At 46.0% G+C, this 23135-nt stretch overlaps 1 protein-coding gene across 2 annotated transcripts in view; it reads right to left on the reverse strand.

Moving 5' to 3' along the window:
- ACY3 (aminoacylase 3) overlaps positions 1-23135 on the reverse strand; it is a 190768-nt gene that overhangs the window by 99577 nt on the left and 68056 nt on the right. Inside the window, exons 2-3 of one of the 2 annotated variants that reach the window (XM_073563400.1) lie at positions 8147-8342; positions 6395-6488 (exon numbers count right to left, since the gene is read on the reverse strand). In XM_073563400.1, the coding sequence (XP_073419501.1) occupies positions 6395-6488; positions 8147-8342 (290 nt within the window). Of the gene's footprint in view, positions 1-6394; positions 6489-8146; positions 8343-23135 lie in introns of those variants that run through there. The other variant, XR_012227415.1, reaches the window with a different exon arrangement.

A 23135-nucleotide genomic window follows, 5' to 3' on the forward strand; every position in this document is an offset into this window, starting at 1 on the left:
AGCGGTATCGCACCATAGGTTTAGGTTAATGTTCACTTAATTAGGGATCAGGTGTGACTCCCTATAAAGGTGTGCTTAGGGGGTTCACTCACGGCTGGTGATATTTCTTTCTGAGTTGTTGGAGAGCCTGGTGGAAGGATGGAGCGGGATAGGAGTCCTGCGCAGTCAGCCAGAGAGGATGAGTGCCAGCTAATGGTGTCTGCAGGAAGGACTGGCATGGCTTGGAGTCGCAGTTTATGGTGTCGGCGGGAAGTGCGGGCATGGCTTAGAGGAGTGGCGACAAGGAAGAGAGTTGCACTCAGCATGTTCGACTTGGTTGCTGAGAACTGGACTCGAGCATGCTTGGATTCTTGGCAGAGGCTGGACTCATCTTGTGACTCTGTGTACTGGACTGCTGCAAGTGGTGATGGACTCTGCTCCCAGGCTGCACGATGGTGACGGATCCATTTATGTGATGGATCAGGGTGGAGGAGAAGATGCACACAGGTGGTGGGCTCTGTTGCTAGGAGTGCACGCAACAGAGCAAAGCTAAGTGGTGTTTCCCCTGTATTGTCTCTTTCCTCATGTGTGTTATTAGTGCAGTGGTGGGATTAGTTTCCGCACCGACCTATTCCCTAGTGAGGGTTTAGGTTCAGGGCGAGCTAGGGCGTTGAGGTACGCGTGCGGCGCCCGGTGCGAAACCGGCATAGGGAATGTTAGGAGTGCAGGGACACTGGCTCAGGGGAGCTCAGGAGGTCTCCAATTCCCTTTTCCCTATTGCAGGGCCCCCCATTGTTAAAGTTACCCAGGTTCCCCCCTTTATTATTTAAATGCGCCTTACTGGAGGCGGTGTTTCCAGATATTGTATGTATAACGTGTAATACCTAAATTCGCCAGGTGGAGGCGGCGTATCCACCTGCACGTTTTTATTATTTAAATGCGCCCCACTGGAGGCGGTGTATCCAGGGGCACGTGTGTTATGGGTTCGCCTTGCGGTATCATCTGCGTCCCGACACACGTGACCATGACATTATCACCAGCCCTTACTTTTTTTTTTTCTGGTGAGCTTTGGCCATGTGGAGACCTGTGGTAGTTGCTGCCGGGCCTCACTGAGGTGAAGTGGGGAGCGGCAAGGTGTGTTTAAGCCGCTGCAGCAGCAGTTATCAGGGTCTGGGGCCTCTGCTCAGATAACCAGAGAAACAAAAATGGCGGCTGCGGTCTGGCAAAAGCCCCTAGAGTCGCTGCTGGGGAGCGGGACTTGCTCTTACAGGGGACGCACCCAGGCAGGTGGGAGGAATGGTGCCCCACGGAGCTGCCTGGTATTCCCCGAGGTGAAGGGGTACGTCCCTGTAGTGAGCAGATTGGCGAATAGTCCGCGGGGCTTATGCCAAATCTTCGATGCCGCCCCTCCTGGTCGTGTGGAGGCGACCAGCGAGTATATATATATTTTCCTCCATATTCCTGCGGCTATGGTACTAAAACCCCCTAGAGTCGCTGCTGGGGAGCAGGACGGGTTCATGCAGGCGGGCGCACCCAGGCAGGTGGGAGGAATGGTGCCCCACTGAGCTGCCTGGTATTCCCCGAGGTGAAGGGGTACGCCCCTGTGGTGAGCTGACTGGTGTGATAGTCCGCGGGGTTTTACGCCAAATCTTCATACCATCGAAGAAGCCGCCCTCCTGGTCGTGTGGAGGCGACCAGCGAGAGTATATTTCCTCCATTTCCCGGTCCCCTTCTCCTCCTGGTGTGTGCAGCAGGTGTGCTGCGGGGGAGTAGGGACAAATCTCTACCCTCGCCATTAACCAACCCTAGGAGGCGCAGCCCTCATGGTGAAAGGGTTGGAGGGTGGTGTCCCTTGGTGAATAGTGGGGGTGTGAGTGTGGTGACACAGGGGGACGCCTCTGTTGTCAAGTCCAGAGTGAGTTCACCAAGTTATGACAAATGTATGTGTGCAATAAACGTTCAGGTCCGGACCTGTGTGTGAACGAGCGTGTATATGTGCCACCAAAAATCATCTTGTGGAAATGTGTTATGGAGTCTGATCAGCTCTGAGCAAACCTACACATACATTAACTCGTTCCCCAGGTCGGCGCTGTGGACATGAGTGGTCCCTCCAAAAGGAACATATATTGCCAATATCAGCGGTGTTTGTCATAAACCTGAAGTGTCAGGGAATGGTGGGGTGAACTCAGGATCTGGGCGTCCCCGCTGTAGGTGTTTCCCTAATGAGGGGTGGTCTTGAGGGTCCAGAGGCCCCTCATTAAGGAGGGGGTACTGTCATGATCCAGTGTTGGATCTGGCGGTATTAAAAGCACAAAGTGAACTTTTTTTACTTTGGTTGAGTTCAAAGGTGTTTTGACTGTCCCTGGTGGTGGTTAGCGGTATCGCACCATAGGTTTAGGTTAATGTTCACTTAATTAGGGATCAGGTGTGACTCCCTATAAAGGTGTGCTTAGGGGGTTCACTCACGGCTGGTGATATTTCTTTCTGAGTTGTTGGAGAGCCTGGTGGAAGGATGGAGCGGGATAGGAGTCCTGCGCAGTCAGCCAGAGAGGATGAGTGCCAGCTAATGGTGTCTGCAGGAAGGACTGGCATGGCTTGGAGTCGCAGTTTATGGTGTCGGCGGGAAGTGCGGGCATGGCTTAGAGGAGTGGCGACTAGGAAGAGAGTTGCACTCAGCATGTTCGACTTGGTTGCTGAGAACTGGACTCGAGCATGCTTGGATTCTTGGCAGAGGCTGGACTCATCTTGTGACTCTGTGTACTGGACTGCTGCAAGTGGTGATGGACTCTGCTCCCAGGCTGCACGATGGTGACGGATCCATTTATGTGATGGATCAGGGTGGAGGAGAAGATGCACACAGGTGGTGGGCTCTGTTGCTAGGAGTGCACGCAACAGAGCAAAGCTAAGTGGTGTTTCCCCTGTATTGTCTCTTTCCTCATGTGTGTTATTAGTGCAGTGGTGGGATTAGTTTCCGCACCGACCTATTCCCTAGTGAGGGTTTAGGTTCAGGGCGAGCTAGGGCGTTGAGGTACGCGTGCGGCGCCCGGTGCGAAACCGGCATAGGGAATGTTAGGAGTGCAGGGACACTGGCTCAGGGGAGCTCAGGAGGTCTCCAATTCCCTTTTCCCTATTGCAGGGCCCCCCATTGTTAAAGTTACCCAGGTTCCCCCCTTTATTATTTAAATGCGCCTTACTGGAGACGGTGTTTCCCGATATTGTATGTATAACGTGTAATACCTAAATTCGCCAGGTGGAGGCGGCGTATCCACCTGCACGTTTTTATTATTTAAATGCGCCCCACTGGAGGCGGTGTATCCAGGGTCACGTGTGTTATGGGTTCGCCTTGCGGTATCATCTGCGTCCCGACACACGTGACCATGACAACCTGGACCAGTGCCTCCTGATGATTTGGGTCTCCTCTGGTATTTGCACCCTGGACACGCATCATACCAGACGCATAACTGTCTTCCTTGCTTCGGGCCACTGCTTCTGCCAGGATTTGACGGAATGAAAGAGTCGGAGCTACACGGACCCGTTCTAACAGCGCTCTCCTCAAGAATGTGCTATGCAGTCCCAGAATGAATTGATCCCGGAGTATGTGGTCTGTGGAGCTCATGCCACCAAGCCCATCCGTCTCTTTCCTTTGCACTTCTGCCAACACTTCTTGCAGTGCTGTTGCATACTGAGAGATCCCTTCTTCATCCTGCTGCAGTCTAGAGAAAAATTTGGCGCGGCGCCCCACGCTAGAAGTCTCGCTGTAGATCTCTTCCAGGAATTTCACTAGCTCATTCAGGGTACTATGGGTGAGTTCCGGCTGTAGACAGACGTTTTTACGGGCCTCTCCCTCTAAGGCAGTCAACGCAATGTCCACTTCAAGGTCTGTGCTGATGTTATAAATCTTCAGGGTGCTTTGCAGCCAGGATACCCAGTCAGACAGGGGCATATTATTGCCGTCAAACTTTGGAAGCACACTAAATATGGTGCCCATAGGTAGTGTCCTTGCAGGGGTTCCACCAATGCCCACAGCATCCCCACTAACACTAGCACTCCCGCTGTTGCCACCTGCTGCCTGCATCTTGGTGACAGTAACCCTGCTCGCAGCACCACTTGATGCGATGGCCGGGGGACCACCACAATGCAGGGAGACTACAGTACCAAGATGAGGTCCAAACAACAAAGGGTTAATTTATTTACAGGCAAGGAATGCAGTGTTAGGAAAGTGAAATCAGGGGTATGTAATGACATAAAACAATTTACAAAAGTGATATTCTCTAGCTGGGCCGTACAAATGGCACGCTGCACCAACTATTACAGATCAGTGTATTTTTCAAAAGGCAAAATGATGCAATAAAGTACAGTTTGCTGCTACTCTAACTGTAGCCTGACTGGCCGCTGCTACTCCGGCCACACGGCTACAGTGCTCTGTCTATTGCAGCCTATCCTAATCCATGTGCACAAACGCGATTAACACTCACAGTAAAGTTGGTGTCTCAGTTCCTTCTTGGGGGGCCCCCTGCAGTTTTCTGCAAGATGATGCGACGTCCTCCCTGGAAGCTCTGTGCAAGGTGGACTTGTCCATGTGTGAAGATTCCAAACCTGTTCATAGAAACGGTGAATTCTCTCCTCTGAATTCCTTCCTTGTATATCTTCGTGGCTCCTCAGAGCAACACAGGAAAGACACCTTCATTATCCCCAGAATGGTATACACAATCCCACAAGTTCAGTCAGCTACAAGCTGCACGTTTTACTCCTCACAGCATCCAGCACGCCAGCTTCCTGCAGACTCCCAGCTCAGCACACTCACTGGAAAAACAGCCCCTCCCTTCTCATAGCTGGCAGAACAAACTAAAACCAGTCTTATTGCAGGGAGAGCTGTGTCAGGGATGGCGGAACGCACCAAATATAAATAATAGGAGGTGCTTTCGCCGCCCGGGGTCCACCGTGCGGTAGGTGACAAGACCGCTGCTGGACAATGGCAGACTTGCTAGCTGGCGAAGTGCTGCACTCGGGTTAACGTCACCCGAGGAGTGAAGGCGGACTCTTAAGCCACAGAGACACCCTAATATAAATTAGGAATGAGCGCTGGGCCTGTTAACTCCACAGGACCAGCTGGCGTGTGGCGTCGCAGCCGCGAACGCCAATAAATGCTGCTACTGCAGTGCGGCAGTAACTATAGCCGCTAGATGACGGCGCCGGAAAGCCGGACACCATCGGACGCTAGTGTACAGTGCGGGAAGCACTGTGGCGCTTAGCTTGCCACTAACTGGAGCTGACTATAACCAACACTCTGTCACCATTCGTATTATCAGAGGGAAGGGGGTTTCAAATAAGTCAGTCACCAGACACATGCATCCATCACCTTACACACACAGCGTAATAGTCTACACTAGCGCATGGCCGAGCCGCCATGTGGGCTTTTTATAGCCATGCGCTTCCGGGACCTTACAGTACTCTGGGAAGGACCAATTAGATCCGACACAGGACCTGAGCATGTGACCCCTGCTCTCCACTGAGAGGTCATCCTGCGGGCATGCCCAGCAGCACGGCGAGAGGACTTAGCCTCTGGAGCGGTTCCCTGCAGAGCAGGTTGCGCTACCATTGCTGCACCAGAGGTGGCAGCAACATCCAGGCTCACAGAGTGAGTCTGAGCAGGGCGCCTGGATCGCCGGGATTGCTGAGCAGGTCCCTGAGCGGTCAGAGGGGAATGGGAGACCGCTGGATGTACAGCTCTGGATTCCTGTTTTGCAGTCCCAGGAATCCGACGCCTAACAAGCTGAATGTCCCATTGCTCTAGCCCAGGGTTTCCCAACTCCAGTCCTCAAGGCACACCAACAGATCATGTTTTCAGGATTTCCTTAGTATTGCTCAGGTGATAATTGCTTCACCTGTGCAATACAAAGGAAATCCTGAAAACATGATCTGTTGGTGTGCCTTGAGGACTGGAGTTGGGAAACCCTGCTCTAGCCAAGGGGGTTGTGTCTCTTAAAGTGACAGTTTGTCTCTACTGTCCATAGCAATGCCACCCTCTTACAAAGGCCATATTTGTGCAGGTGACTCTCAACAGTAGAACAATGTACCACAACTCCTGAGTCTGCTATATCTTTCTGAAGGTCTTTCACAGTCAAGCAGGGGTTCTGATTTGCCTCAATAGCAATCCTAAGAGCAGCTCTCACAGAAATGTTGCTTAGTCTTCCAAACTTTATCTTGAACTCCACTGTTCCTGTTAACTGCCATATCATAATTACAGTATATTTCAAATTGAGGAAAGGCAACTTGAGGCTTTTTAGAGATCATTTCATGTTCAATTTGCTTAACTGTTCGTAATACCAGTAATTTTGACCAGGGGTGCCCAAACTTTTACATGCCATTGTATTTCTACACTTGCTTAAATAATTCCTTCTTGTATTGTACTCACCAATACCAGCTTTACCAACAGAGCACAAATCATACAATGCTGATCCAGGTTCCATGTACAGATATATTCGTGGGTCAAATTCAGGAAGGTGGGTCTGAAAGTAAGGATCATATGCATGAAAGGAAACTTTATGACAAATTCTATCCTTTCCGATATTTTAGATATATTAAAAAATAAGCATCAAAACTACTCCAATATGTTGGTTTGCATCACGTGCTGACTCCACGGGTCTTTTCAGTCATGTGTCCAAAAATAATCCAAAAACTGAAATAAATCAGCCTTGTCAATTGCACATGTTCAATTTTCTGTGACTGTATTGGAGTAACATACTAATAACAGCACTGGGAGTGTCCTTAGGTATTGTATATGTGACTACAGGGGATGTCCACATGTCAGACACCTAATGATCTTATATTGATGATCTAGAATAGGTATTCGGTATCGAAGTATTGGACAACCCCTTTATCGTAATGGCCTCCTGTACACTAAGCAACATTTTTGGAGAAGCAATCTTCTTCAGGTTAAAATAAATAAATAATACATCTCCATTCAGTTAAAGGGACCCTGTCAAGTAAAAAAAGCTATTAACCTGCAGATATTGGGTTAATCTGCAAATTAATAGCACTCTTAACCTGCCCGAAGCTTGCACTGAAAACACTGTTGCAGAGTGAAAGTGAACCTTCTTCCTCCCAGCAGTGCTTGGCTTTGACATAGGGGTGGATCGCCACAGCTTCCGGCACTGACAGCCAGCCAGCTCTTCATTAGCCGGGTGTCAAAACATGCATGCAATATGAGCATTAGTCACAAGGCATCTATTTGTAACGGAGCCATTGTAGTAATAATTTTTGGCCTTCAATATTATTTTGTTGATGTATAAAACGTATGCCACACAGATGTAAGAAAATACAAAAGACATACTAAACATCATATGGATGATGAAAAATCATCCATTTTTTTGCCTCCAGTCGAACACAACAAAAAGAACACAAACCAGTGGCCATGTGACAGCAGTGCTCAAAACATTGAGCCAGCCATGGGTAAAGGCAGCTCATAGCCTACTGGCACATCTCTCAGACAGGTGGCATGAAGAGGAGTGCTGCCACGTGGTCGCGTCTAATAGACTGCAGATGGTTTGCATACAGTTAAAACCAGAAGTTTACCTACACTGTATAAAAATGCATGTTTTCTCTCATTATTCTGGCATTTGGCAAATATTAATAATTATGACAATCCTAATTGACCTAAAACGGGAAAGGTTCATTCTGATTTAATGTCAAATAATGAGAAAAACATGCAGATGTGTCTTTTTATTTAGTGTCTGTAAACTTCTGGTTTCAACTGTATATATGACTAACCAGATTAATCACTGTTTTTGGCATAAATTACTTAATTTTAAATCCTCTAGTTTATGTTTTTTAATATGCCGTAATTATCAGATAGATTCAGGTCCCATCATTGGTGGTCATCAATTTTTGGAGCTCGCATAGAAATGAATGGATTACCTTTCTATCCCTGTCTGCATGCAGTGGGACACCCTTCTTGAGATAGACTCGGGTTTCAGAGGAGGGGTCCTGATATATCGAACATTTATGGCATAACTCAATATCACTTATATGTTCCAGATGTAATAGCGTAAACCATACAACACACTTCTGCCTTATCAGCAGAGAAGTGAATGGTTGGTGAAGGCAGCTTTATGTGACATGAGACCTTGTAATTTAAACATTTATTTACATAAAGGGCTGAATTTACCTGTATGTAGTGGCAAGCATGCATCTCCAGATGCTTCTGAGTCTCACTGATGATCAGACAGACACCCATGTTAGATGTGCTGTTGTGCAAGTCGAGTATCATGTCAAAAGCATTTGTGCTTCCTCTTGGACCAAACATCCGATTAATCTCTCTGGCCCTTTTCACTTCATATGGTTCATCTTCTGACTCTGAGGAACTGGAAGAAGGAATTCTCACTTATGATCAGAGAACTGTCAAGAAAAACAATTATACTGACACCAATCAGATACGAGGTACACTGTGTACAGAATTATTAGGCAAGTGAGTATTTTGACAAAATCATCATTTTTATTCAGATTTTCCAACTCCAAGCTGTATAAACCTGAATGCTTATTGGATGAAGAACATCATGTGATGTGTATTTATGTAATGAGGGAGGTTGTGGTCTAAGGGTATCACCACCATTTATCATCAATCAAGATCCACTGCTAGCAGTTACCTTTGCAATTGCCGACCAATGACGTCCTAGATGTGCTTGATGAGATACAAGACTTGTTTTGATTGGACTACTGAACAATGCTGAGGATTCTTCTGTTTTTAAAGATGCATTCCTGTTCCCTCTTTTATTAGCGGCTTTATCTGGAAGCTTTTACCTGCTCTACACTGCCAGTTTTTATGCCATCATATTCCTCATTGTTATTTCACGTTAAACTAGAGGTTGTACCCCTATTCTTTAGGGAGGTGCTTAATTTACTTGGAAGTTTCAAGGAGTATTTAAATGATGCATAAGGCCGTTCCAAACAACTACATATCTCTATGTAGCTGTGGTGCCCCTGAGGGTTCAGTCGCCACAGAGGTACTGCACCTCCTCTTGAGGTGTGGTACCCCACCATCCAGGTAAGGTGGAGACACCTGACCACACTCCAACACCTGCATCCCACACAACATAGTAGTGTAGCAAAGCACCTTTGGTGGCTCCCTGCTTGGAACACGAAGAGTGCTGGGAGGTGGGTGGAGCTTGGTCTGCACCAAAAGAGTGGGAAGATATTAGGACTGAAGGAGTTGGTGAGAGAAGCTCCTCTGAGAGGGATGGATTGAAGGAAGTGCTGCAGCAGACCTCAGTGACCTGGGTATGCTGGCACAGGAAAGAGATATTCAGAAAGCCTAATTCTCCATAAAAAAGATTGATTTGTATGGAACGTAAGGAGAAGAGGACTAAGGACTAGGGTTAGAGTAGAGCTCTTCCTCAAGTCCTAAGCGCAAGGCCGGGGTCCGGTCCCCGAGGTTGTATGGATACTAACGGTTCTGCAGCAGACACCGGAGGAATAGAAGTTGTCACCACTTTATTCCCACACAAGACTTGGGGGCACAACAGCAACGTGAGTGAGCCGGGACTTAGTAGCAAGGAGTCCCCGAAGCAGGCTACAGCTGTCTGCCTTACAAGTAGAGTTCTAAGAACATCTGAAAGGAGGAACTCCAGTGTAACTCAGTACTGTGAGTACTTCACTACGAGCGCTAAGGAGGGAGACGTTCAGGAAAGGCACATGTTGGCGGAGTGTTGGAACGGAGTACTTCATCTTGCCTGGAAGTTGGCTGAGCTCCTGCCCTGGAGGACACGGCACGGATGCGGGCACCTGTATGCACAACAGACTGAGTAAAGCTTTGGAACTACATGCCCTGGTGTCCTCCACTTATTCCTGCGTCAACACACTCGGCACTGCTACATCGCTGTGCCTAACACTGCACCATCTACGTCTCCTCATTCTCTCCCCATCTACACTGCCCTGGGACCACTGCCCTACATGTGGAGGGCCACAACATCATTGCTGCACCACACCATCTGTCCCAGAGGATCTGTCCGCAGCGTCGGCTTAACATCTTCACTGGCGAACACCACAGGTGGCGTCACAACTCATTCACTCATAAACTTTAATCATCATCCACACGTTCAAACATCCTACCTTTTACAATGGACACCCAGGGCCACGGACCGGGTCACAGCTGCCGTGACATCTCCCATTGAAACCCACGGGCCCAGCTCAGAGTACCCTGCCGCCCAGGGTGAGGGCGATCCATAGCTGCTATAACATGGCTAAAGAGCAGGACTTCCTTGCCACTAGACAACATAAATTTTGCAGGTCTCATTTAGATCTGACACTTATCAAATATCAACTTGTATTTTACAAATGAGCAGGGGTCTATTTCACCAATCCCAATCAAGATAAATGTAGCAGCTTGGTATGGATATAATTAAAACTTTACCTTTAATCACAGATTAAAATCTATAAAGTGCAAAATAATGCCAGACAAAACAGTGCTCGTGCAATAGAGTCAATAAGAGAAAAAGGCAGCCTGTGCCAAAATACGCCCTATTAATGTCAGAATAGTGAACAGAATATTTTTCTTTAGTGTCTTATTGATCTGAGTATTATTATTCCAGATATACTGGCCAACCAACACTTCAGCACATATAGCGACACTTTTAGAATTTTCAGTATCCTAATGAAAATTCCTGCTAAATTATTCCTAATTCTGTATCACATAACATCCAATATATTAATAGGCGAATATGACCGGAGTATCTATTGCTCCACATCATTCAATCATGCTATACCAGCATATCTCACAGGTCAAAATGAACCATACATCGTATCCATGGACTACCATAAATTATAGTGCATTACCCCTCACATATTACTGCATAGAAAGTAATCTCATGGTCAAACAATTGTATGTCTTTATACTCCTCTTAAGGTGTATTAGTCCTATACACCAATGCCTGTATAAACGCTCCTGAAAAGAGGTGGCCCCCAGCCTCAGCGTATTCTCATGCCCTCATTCATCTGGATGGCTTTATTCCCACACCGTTCTCCCGTTCTCTCCTTTTTCTCTTATTGACACTATTGCACGAGCACTGTTTTGTCTGGCATTATTTTGCACTTTATAGATTTTATTCTGTGATTAAAGGTTAAGTTTTAATTATATCCATACCAAGCTGCTACATTTAACATGTATTTTACCATTCATTTTAACTAACTGTCATGATCCAGCGTGGATCTGACAGTTCAAATGGATAAGTGAACTTTTTTTTCCTTTAGCTAGGTGCCAAAGTGATGTGATTGCCCCCAGTGGCAATTAGAATTATTACAAGTGGTGTCGTTCATTCTAAGTTGCCCCGGTGGTGGTGAGCGGTAGTGCACTTTAGTTTCTTTGGTTTAATGTGCACTTAATTACAAATCAGGTGCTAGGCTCTATAAAAGAGAGCCAGGTGTGTTCAATCACTGTGGGTGATATTGTGTGTTAGTCTTTCACAAGGAAGCCTGGGTGAAAGAAGGAGCTGAACACGAGTCCTGCGCAGCCCAGCCAGAAGGGACAAGTGGCAGCTAGGTGGTCTGCAAGAAGGGCTGGCATGGCGTGGTGGAGTGACTACTATGGAGAGAGTTGCACTCAGCATGCGGGACTTGGTTGCTGAGAGCTGGACTCAAGCATGCTGGACGGTTTGGGCAGAAGCTGGACTCATCTTTGTTTACTGGGCAGTTGCAACTGGTGGTAGACTCTGCTCAAAGGCTGCACTATGGTGAAGGATCCAGTTATGGTGATGGATCCGGGTGGAGGAGAAGATGCACACAGGTGGTGGGCTCTGTTGCTAGGAGCGTACGCAACAGAGCAAAGATAAGTGGTGTTTCCCCTGTTTTGCCATCTTTCCTCATGGGTGTTTTAGTGCAGTGGTGGGATTAGTTTCCGCACCGACCAATTCCTTAGTGAGGGTTTAGGTCAGGACGAGCTAGGGTTTTTAGGTTCCTGTTGCGCGCCCGGTGCGGAACCGGCATAGGGAAGGTTAGGAGTGCAGGGACACTGGCTCAGGGGAGCTCAGGAGGTCTCCACTTCCCTATTCTCTATCGCAGGGCCCACCATTGTTAATGTTTCCCAGGTTCTCCCTTTATTATTTAAATTCGCCTTACTGGAGGCGGGGTTTCCAGACTTGTATATACGTGTAATTTCTAAATTCGCCAGTTGGAGGCGGTGTATCCAGCTGCACGTGTTTATTATCTAAATTCGCCCCACTGGAGGCATATCCAGGGTCATGGGTGTCTTATGGGTTCGCCTTGCGGTACTTGCTGCGTCCAGACACGCGTGACCGTGACACTAACACTCTTAGTTCTGGAAATTAGTTACCGTACTATGAACTATTAAAATGATAATCTTGTACAATTCTGTTGCATTTCCACTGACAGCTATTGTAAAAAAAATATATAAATGCCTGAATCCTTTTAGCTAGACATTTTGTTTTATCCCTTCACCCATAGCCTATTTTCACTTTCATGACTAGATTAATTTTTTCAATTCTGACGACTGTCACTTTATGGGGTAATAATTCTGGAACGCTTCAATGGATCCCACTGATTCTGAGAATGTTTTTTCGTGACATATTGTACTTCATGACAGTGGTAAAATTGATTCTATATGACTTGGGTTTATTTGTGAAAATATTGGAAATTTGGCAAAAATTTTGAAAATTTTAAGGGACTTTGAATGGCATATGTGACAGAAAATACTCAAAAGTGAAACCATTCTAAAAACTGCACCCCACAAAGTGCTCAAAATCACAACAAATTAGTTTATTAACCCTTCACGTGATTCACAAGAATTAAAGCAATGTGGAAGGAAAAAAATGAAAATTTTACTTTTTCCCATAAAAATGTTGCTTTAGCCCTTTTTGAAGGCAATATTGGCTGGAATCGTAAGCAGACTCTATGTCGTGTTTGGAGAGTACCTGAGGTGCCTAAACAGTGGAAACCCCCCCCCATTTTGGATTTTATATAGATGTGTTTTGAGAACCTTGAACTTCCAGGTGCTTTACAGAAATTTATAAAGTGGAGTCGTGAAAATAAAAACTCACATTTTTCCCCTCAAAAATAATTTTTATTTTCACAAGAGTAACAGGAGAAAATGAACCAGAAAAATTTGCTGGGCAATTATTCCTGAGTATCCAATACCCCATATGTGATGGAAAACTACTGTTTTGGTGCACGGCAGAACTCAAAATGGAAGGAGCACCTTTAAGGCTATGTGCACACGATGCGGATTCTGCTGCGGATCCGCAGTGGATTTGGCCCTGCGGATCCGCAGCAGAACTGCAGGTGATGTACAGTACCATTCTAGCCTATGGGAAATTGAAACCGCTGTGCAGACGGTACGGATTTTTCCATGCGGTTTTGCCTGCGGTTTCAAATCCGCAGAAAGAATTGACATGACATTCTTTTCTGCGGATTCCGCTGCGGTTTGCCATTCCGCAGGCTAGTCCGCAGGTAAATCGCAGGTCTTACCTGTGGATTTTGCAAAATCCGTGCTGAAAAATCCGTGTGTGAATCCACACCGTGTGCACATAGCCTTAGAGTGAAAAATTGTTTGGAAGAGATAGCGGACACCATGTTGCATTTGCAAAGCCTCTGTCATGTCTAAACAGTACTTCTTGAGGAATTCATCTACGGATGTAGTGAGCATTTCTAACCTTCAGGCGATTCACAGATTCACAGAATTATATATCCTTAGACAGAGTAAATGGAAAATTACCATTTTTTTCACTAAAATGTTGCTTTGGCCCCAAGTTTTAATTTTTAAAAGGGATAATAGGAGAAAACTAAAGGTACAATTTGTTACGCAATTACTTCTGATTATGCCAATACCCCATATGTGGTCGAAAACTCAAGGGAAGAAATGCACATTGGAGTTCAGATTTTCCTGGAATGGTTTGAGGGTGCCATGTCACATTGGCAGAGCGCCTGAGGTGCCAGAAAAGCCCCATAAGTGACCCCATTGTACAAATTAGATCTCTCAATGAATTCATCAAAGTGTGCAGTGATCATATTGACCATTGGGCAGGGAAGAAAAAAATAAATTTTTACCCAAAAAATTTTTGTCCCAGATTTTACATTTTCACACTGGGAAATGGTTAAAAATGGCACCAAAACTTGTCCCACAATTTCTGCTGAACGAAGAAATATCTAATTTGTTGTGGTACAGTACTGCTTAGCCACACGGCGAGACTCGGGAAAGACTAAGAGCGCAATCTGTCTCCTGGCGCACAAATTTTCTTAAAATAGTTTGCGGACTCCATATACAGAGCCCTTAAGTGCTAGAAGAGCAGTATACCCCCCTCAATTGACCCCATTTTGGAAATTATACCCCTTTGGGATTTATCTACAGGTGTAGTGATGATTTAACTTCATGGGTGTTTTTCACAAACAAGCAGCAGTGGATGTTACTGAGTGAAAGTTGTAAATCTGCCATTGTAGTGCCCAGTATGTTGTAGTGCCCAGTACATTATGCCCAACTTGTGCATCTGGAGACATGCACTCGTAAATTAGGCAGGCTCTCATTGCTACAGAAAAGGCAAATATGTAGATGTGATTTAGGCACAATGTGTACTTCATACTAGACCATAGTCAGGAGGAAGAGTGGAGAGGCACACGATCTAAGCTGCTTGAGGTCTAGTGTGAAGTTTCCACAGTCAGTTATGGTTTGGGGAGCCATGCCGCAGATCTTCAAGTTGGAGTCCGCATCTTAGTGCGAGACAAACATCCACAAGACAAATTGGAAAACCGCTCAGAGAGGAGCTCATATCGGGTAAAGAAACAAATTGGTTCTGAAGGCCCTGTGTATGGGATACAGTATGAGAGGAACGGGAGCTCCACTACTCGAGTGGCTCATCGAAACGTGCTTCGGCCTTGCTTGTCCAAAGATCCTGTACATGTGGAAGAGGTACCAGAGACTGTTGAGTTAGTCCCTGTTATAAAGGAAGAAGAAGAAGATGAGGAAAGCACAGAACAGGGGCCCAAGGCTCCTAAGGAAGACGTCTTGGAAAGTACAGACACTTCTAGGCCCCCTGCGTTGCTGCTGGACTCTACCGTTCCCGAGGACTCCACTACTTCTTCCAATCTACGACACTCCGAACATACAGCAGCTGGCAAACCCCCCAATCGTTATGAGCAAGACCAATTTGTTTGGCAACGGAAAATTCGGAAGAGTCATAAACGCCCATACAGTTCCCGAGAAGCCTCGCCCGTGGAATGGCGAATGAAAGGAGTGGAGGAATGTAGGAGGATGGACCGGGCTAGGGCAGCTACTTGCGTGCCGGGGCTGGAACTATCGGGGTTGTCACCAGTGTTGCTGGGGGAAGGGCATCCTGTAGGACTTTCTGACCAATGCAGACCTTTGCACCCGACTATGGGGGGCGGGGTGGATATAAAAGGAGCGAAGCGCGTGATTGCTTCAGAGACTTCTTGCGGCACCTGCGTCGCCATCATGGGAACTTTCAACCGTATCCATCTGGAAGGTATAGACTGATAAGTTGAATCGTTTCATGCTATTTGTTGTTAACTTTGTTTTATCCACTGTTGCCCTTCCTGCATTCATACTGTATCATTACTGCAAACTCCCTGCGTGGAGTATTGACTGTACACTACTTTGCATAAAGTGCCCGTTAACTCTTGCTCTGCCTCCTGCTCGTCACTGCATCCCACGTTCCTGCTAGCATCTAACACTGTGGAAACCCCCAAGTGACACCATTTTGGAAACTAGACCCCTCAGGGAAGTTATCTAGATGTGTGGTGAGCACCTTGAAACCCCAGGTACTTCACAGTTTATAACATCGAGCCATGAAAATAAAAATTACATTTTGCCACAAAAATGTTTTTTAGCCACAAATTTTGTATTTTCACAAGGGTAACAGAAGAAAATATACCCCAAAATGTGTTGTGCATTTTTTACTGAGTTCACCAATACCCCATATGTGGTCAAAAACTACTTTTGAGGCACAGTGCAAAGCTCAGAAGGGAAGGAGTGCCATATTACAGTGCAGATTTTGCTGCACTGGTTTGAGTGTGTCATGTCATATTTGCAGAGCCCCTGAGGTGCTAGAACAGCAGAACCCCCCATAAGTGACCCCATTTTACAAACTACACTTCTCAATGAATTCATCTAGGGGTGCAGTGATCATATTGACAAAACAGGTATGTCACAGAATTTTATACCATTGGGCAGTGAAGAAAAAATAATTAACATTTTTGCCACTAAGATTCTTTGTTAGCCCCAAATTTTACATTTTCTTCCTGGGAAAAGGGTAAAAATGGTACCAAAATTTGTCCAACAATTTCTGCTAAATGTAGAAATCACTCATATGTGGCTGTACAGTATTGCTTAAACACATGGCGACACTCAGAAGGAATGGAGCGCTATTTGCCTTCTGGAGCGTAGATTTTCCTAGAATAATTTGCAGACTCTATATACAGAGCCCCTAAGTGCTAGAAAAGCAGAATTCCCCCTCAAGTGAACCCATTTTGGAAATTATACTTATTTGGGAATTTATCTACAGATGTAGTGAGGATTTTGTCTCCATGGGTATTTTCCAGAAACAAGCAGCAGTGGATGCTGCTGAGTGAAAACTGCAAACTACCATTGTAGTGACCAGTATGTTGAAGTGACCAGTACGCTATAGAGACCAGTATGTTATAGTGACCAGTACATTATGCCCAGCTCATGCTTCTGGAGACACGCACAAGTAAATTAGGCGGGCTCTCATCCCTATAGAAATTCCAAGCATGTGGGCGCTAAATGTGGTTTAGACACACTGGAGCTCAGAAGGGAGGGTGGCATTTAGATTTGGGAGCGCAGAATTTTCTGAATTTCTGTTGGTGGGGTGAGGAGCAATAGTGATTTTCCAGAGCCTTTGTACTACCAGTAACGTGGAAGCCCCTTATATTTCTGTTAACAGATGACAAACCTGAGTGGGGGGCTTGCTTTTTTTGTGGATTGAGTTGAAGCTTTTATTGGGAACATTTTACATAACATTTAGGATCACATTTATCCGGCGCCCTATGCTGAGTACTTACTTTGGGGTTTCCATATAAATCTCCGAGTTACGTGACAGATGACGCCCCTGAGGGAGCCACTCACTATACTGAGGCAACAGAGTACTTTGGACTCTGTCTGGCCTCTGTTCAGCCTTGTCCTTAGTTTCAGACGTGCACAAAACTGTGATCGACTGTGCTTTTAGGCTCGCCTAAAAAGACAGACATTGCCGGATCACAGGTCCTATGGGGTCCACAGTGCCTCCATCTGCCTCATGATAGGGAATCTTCCACAGGGGTTCTGTCTGAATCATGTATTTCAGAGATTTACACAGAAACCCCAATGTAAGCGCTTAGCGCAGAGCACAGGATAAATGCGAGTTAAGCCTTACTGCGATCTTTGGGAGGCAGAATGAACAAATCAACAGCAGGTGAAGAATTGGTTTTATTTATTTTTTATGTTGCTACTCGTGCAGTATAAGTGATTAGACAACTTTATTCTTCGGGTCAGTGCGATTACAGAGATACTAGATTTATATCGGGTTTTTATGTTTGGCTGCTGTCATACAGTAAAAGATGCTTCTTATTGCAAAAAGTAGTTTTTGCATAGCCATATATTGAAAGCTATAATTTTTTCCATATTTTGACTGACAGTCATGTGACAGCTTTTTTTTGCAGGAAGAGTTGATGGTTTTTATTGGTACCATTTTCGGGAACATGACATTTTTTGATCGCTTTCTATTTCGATTTTTGGGCAATAGAATGAACAAAAAACAGCAATTCCGGAATAATTGTTTGCGTTGTATTTTTTTAATACCATTCCACGTGTGGAAAAATTGATAAAGCAGCTTTATACTTCGGGTCAGTACGATTACAGAGATACCACATTTATATCTTTTTTATATTTTGGAGCTTTTACACAATAAAAACTGTTTTATAAAGAAAATTATTTTTGCATTGCTTTATTACGAGAGCTATAACGCCTTTAATTTTCAGCTGACTGACCTTTGGGCAGCCTGTTCTTTGTGGGACAAGATGATGTTTTTAGCTATACTATTTTTATTTACATGTGTCTTTTTGATCGCATTTTATTGCACTTTTTGTTAGGCGTTAGGATGTTAAAGCATAGTTTTTTGCCTCATATTTATTTTTTTTCGTTTTCACTGAATGGGTTAAGTAGTGGGACAGTTATAGAGCAGGTTGTATTTTTTTTGTTCTTTATTTAGCGATTTTTTTTAATATTTTTACACTTTGTAATTTTTTTTTAGTTTTTTACATTGTCTGCAAGACAACAGAGCATCAGATCAGCGTCTGACAGGCAGGACCCTGAAGGAACCCGTGGCCATCTTGCTGCCAGGGGTCACCATAGAGACCATCAGCACAACGCATTGTGCTGATGGGAGCAGACAGGAAGCCCACTCCCTGTGCGATGCTCCTTGATGTCACTGTCACTATTGACAGTGGCATCAGAGGGGTTAAACGTCCACGATCAATGCTAGCACCGGTCGTGGGCATAGCTGCAGGGTGTCAGGTCTCACATAGAGCTGACACCTGCACCTGATTGCGGCAGCGCTCAGCGTGGGCCGGCGCAATTGCGGCGCCGCACATACTGTATACTTCTATACTTCTCTTTGCGGGAACACAGCTCCCATAGAGCAGTATATGTGCAGTGCATATCGAGAAGGGGTTAAGGACTGACAAAGAAACATTCAAAATAAGCAATAACTTGGAGTTTACATGATAAATAAGTGTTACGAAACATTCATTACTGTACAATGACTTTTATATAAGTCAAATTTTTAAAATTATTTTTTTTTAAATAATTTAAGTAAACCAAAATTGAAATTTTTAGTAAAAAATTGGAAATTTCCGAGCAATTTATGAAGGAAGCAAGAACTGCCAAAAATGTGATGTAAGAAGGACGCAGATACACCCTGTAGTAGACATAATGGGAGAACCTCATACATATTCTGTTCAAATTGTCATGTAGTGGTACTTATAGACTCATAAAAGCTATGCATTAACTGCAAAGCCTTCCAAAACTAGCATATAAAACTGTATGGCTGAGTAATTGAATCCAGACAAATTTCTCACTGCTTTTTTGTATTGTTATATATACCACTGAAATGTACCCAAGAACACGTAATAATGCATGAATGAGCATTATCATACCGAAAAAAAAATGTGAACAATTTTTTGGAGGGTAAGTTACCACTGAAATGCACCAAGAACACATATTACTCTATGGGTGAGCAGTATAATAGCGATAAATTTTTGATCAACTTTTTGTTGAGTTATATATAGAGTTGAGCGACTTTTGGTTTTTTAGGGTCGCGTTTCGTTTCGTGAAACCCGACTTTTCCAAAAGTTGGGTCGAGCAAGATCTTCCGATTATAGGGAAAAGTCGGGGTCGTCCCGAAACACGAAACCCAATGTAAGTCAATGGGGAATAAAAGTCGGCAGTGAGAGGAGGACAGGAAACACACCTACAGTGCCCATTTGAATGCCAAAAGCATCAATTCTTCTTACTTAAGCTTGTCAACCTTAATTAACTTCATAATACAAGTTACGCACTGAAAAATGGGGGTTATTTGGCTAAAGTTGTGGGGGGGGAGGGCTGGCTGCAGGTTTTCATGTGCCCTGGGCGAAAGAGCGCCCCTTTAACACATACCACAACTCATCATGCTCCGATACGGCAGAGAAATAGCGGTATAGTACAATAAAAAATACCTCACTTTTTACATCTCATGACGAGGCCCATCTATTTCTCCATACAGAATCATTGGTCCCATATAATGTTTGAAACAGTATATGATGAGCTCCACATAATGCTACAGTATATGTTGGTCCCCATGGATGAAGCTCCACTGTCTTATGGGCCCAAATAATGCTCCAAACATAATGGGCCCCATTTCTAATGCTCTAGTGTATAATGGGCACTGTAAATGCTGCTCCAGTGTCTGATGTCCACCTTTGGAATGTTCCAGTGTATGGTGGGCCCCATCTATCATTCTCCAGAGTATAGTGCTCCCCAAAAATTGCTGTCCCAACATTGAAAACAATCAAATAAGTCTCCTCGCTAGGGAATCCCTGTACTTGTCTGGATTCCTCGTCGTCCCCATCTTCCATCTCACTGCACAGTATTTCAACTTTGCAAGTGCTGTGATCCTGAGCAAGCAGGGGGGGGCCCACTCGTTGGCGACGGCACTGGCACAGGGCCCCTGATAGTACGGTGGTGTGTCTGATGGCGGGTGGGCCGAACCTGCACTTTCATCTGCAGCTTCCTCTTTGTCACCGTGTAAGATGGAACTGTATATGGGAAGGGTAACCTGAGTTTCATCAGGGTCAGATTCAGGTCGTGTAGTGTGCGAGGGGAATGTAGTGGTCTGGGTCAATGTACCAGCAGATTCATCGAGCAGTGGCTGGGCATCAGTGCACTTGTGTCGCCCCCAGGAGTACGGTCGCCACAGTGGCATTACCTTCCTCCTAGGGAGTGTGATGTCATGCTTGGGAGCAACAAAGGATCTCTCTAGCAGGTTAACTGATTGGGCGGCGTTATTCCCACGAGTCATGACCCTCCAAACAGCGTTCATGAAGGCAAAGTGTTTGTTTTACGTGGGCAGTATGGTTGCAAAGCTGAACCTTAAAGGAATGTCCAGAAGGGCACCACCAGGAGTGGAGCCTACGGTTAAATTCGACTCCACCTGGGAAACCTCAACCATGCCAGCTACAGAACAGATGCACACATTGCAAGCTTAATTCCGTTAACGAACGAGACTCCGTCATGCCCCGCGGTCCGAGTCCGGCTTACTAGAGGGACACGTGAGGCTCTGGCACATGAGATTGGCCAATAACTGGTGTGTCATGCCCTTACATGTCCGTGGCTGCATGTGCGCTACACTGAAAAGGTCAGCGTTTGTCGCTTACAGGTGCAGATAACCCGCTGAACAACGTTAGTGATGGGGATCACTGTTTACAATTATTACCCGCGAACACTGATTTCCCAGTAAGTGCAGGTCAACCGCAATTCCGGAATTAGGCCTAACCGTCATTCCTGAAAAAATGAAAAACTTACGTGTGCAAACCACAGGTGCTGTAGCTTGCTTAACAGCTCGCCAGCCGTTCTCACGCCCAGTATGGATTACACGTGATTGCACAAAGGTGAGAAAGGGTACCGTATCCCCGGATAACATGTATGGATAGCGTACACATTCAAAATATGTCTCAGGAGGCAGGCTCAGACGGTGGTAGGCCCAGTATGGATTGCACAAAGGTTAGAAAGGGTACCGTATCCCCGGATAACATGTATGGATAGCGTTCACATTCAAAATATATGTCTCAGGAGGCAGGCTCAGACGGTGGTAGGCCCAGTATGGATTGCACAAAGGTTAGAAAGGGTACCGTATCCCCGGATAACATGTATGGATAGCGTACACATTCAAAATATATGTCTCAGGAGGCAGGCTCAGATGGTGTTAGGCCCAGTATGGATTGCACGTGATTGCACAAAGGTTAGAAAGGGTACCGTTTCCCCGGATAACATGTATGGATAGCGTACACATTCAAAATATATGTCTCAGGAGGCAGGCTCAGACGGTGTCAGGCACAGTATGGATTTGACGGCCCAGACTACACAGCGGAGGAGCGGGGAGAGGTAAAGATTGCAAATGCTGGGGCCCTGCCCAAGCAAGGGGGGCCCACTCGTGGGCGTCGGTACTGGCACTGGGCCCCTCATAGTACGGCGGTGTGTCTGACGGCGGGTGTGCACCACCACCGTCAGAGACACTTGATTGCACTATGAAGGTCCCTGTACCAGTGCCCGCGCCCAAGAGTCGGCCTACCCACCTGTCCAGGGCAACGGCACTCGCACGGTGTCATACGCTAGGTGGTGACCCTGGCCATGGGGGGGGGGGAGGCAGCACAGTTAGGGAGTTTTAGAAAGTGGCATATGTTGATGTTGGACATTCAGCTGATGCAAAAGGTGAAATAGGTCAAGTCCCAGGAAGAGGTGGACCAAAGCAAGACATTTTTCTGTCACCCTATGTGTCATCAGAGGAAGGTGGGACAAAATCCTTGGAAACCCATGCGTGGTTCATTTTAATGAAGGTTAGATCATCCACATTTTGGGTTGACAGACGGGTCCTTTTTTCTGTCAGGATTGATCCAGCTGCACTGAAGACTCTTTCCGATAGCACACTTGCAGCTGGGCAAGCGAGCTCCTGTAAGGCATATTGTGCCAATTCAGGCCAGGTGTCCAGTTTAGCGGCCCAATAGTCAAAGGGGAATGACCTGTGTGGGAGAACATCGATATGGGAGGAAAAGTAGTTTGTAACCATAGTTGACAACTGCTGTCTCCTGTCACTTTCCATCGATGCAGTATTACCAGTTGTGTGAGCGGTACTTGAAAAATCAGTCCACAACATTGTCATGAAACCCCTGTCTCCAACGCCACTTCTGCTGTGTGCACCACGAACACCTCTGCCAAGCTGCCCCCGGCCCGTACGGCTCGTGTGAGAACCATCACCGCTGCTGTGTGCTGGGAATGCCTGAAGCAACCGATTTACCAGAGTTGCTTGTTTATTAGCCAATATTAGGTCAAGGTTCTCCTGTGGCATGATGTTTTGTAATTTGCCTTTATAGAGTGGATCCAGGATGCTGGCCAACCAGTAGTCGTCATCGTTCATCATTTTGGCAATGCGGGGGTCCCTTTTTAGGATCAGCAAGGCATAATCTGACATGTGGGCCAATGTTCCCGGTGTCAATGATGCACTGCGAGTGCTGGTTGGAGGAGCACTTTCTGGCAAATCCACATCCCTCCAGTCACGCACAAACCCTGTACCAGACCTTGCAACGCCAACATTTTCACTTGCCCCACGAGATGCATCCTCCTCCCCTAAGTAATCATCCCCATCATCCTCCTCCTCTTCTTCCTCCACCTCGTCAAGGAGAGGTCCCTGAGCAGACAATGGCTGAATGTCATCAAGGATTCCCTCCTCCTCATCAACATTGGCTGCAGACGCCTGCTCCTTAAGGTGCGTCAAAGTTTGCATGAGTAGACGCATAAGTGGGATGCTCATGCTTAGGATGGCGTCATCTGCGCTTACCAGCCGTGTGCATTCCTTAAAACACTGAAGGACTTTACAGAGGTCTTTCAGCTTCGA

This window comes from Dendrobates tinctorius, unplaced genomic scaffold (genome assembly GCF_039654945.1).
Source record: "Dendrobates tinctorius isolate UK_male_01 unplaced genomic scaffold, ASM3965494v1 ptg000387l, whole genome shotgun sequence".
Lineage (NCBI taxonomy): Eukaryota > Metazoa > Chordata > Amphibia > Anura > Dendrobatidae > Dendrobates > Dendrobates tinctorius.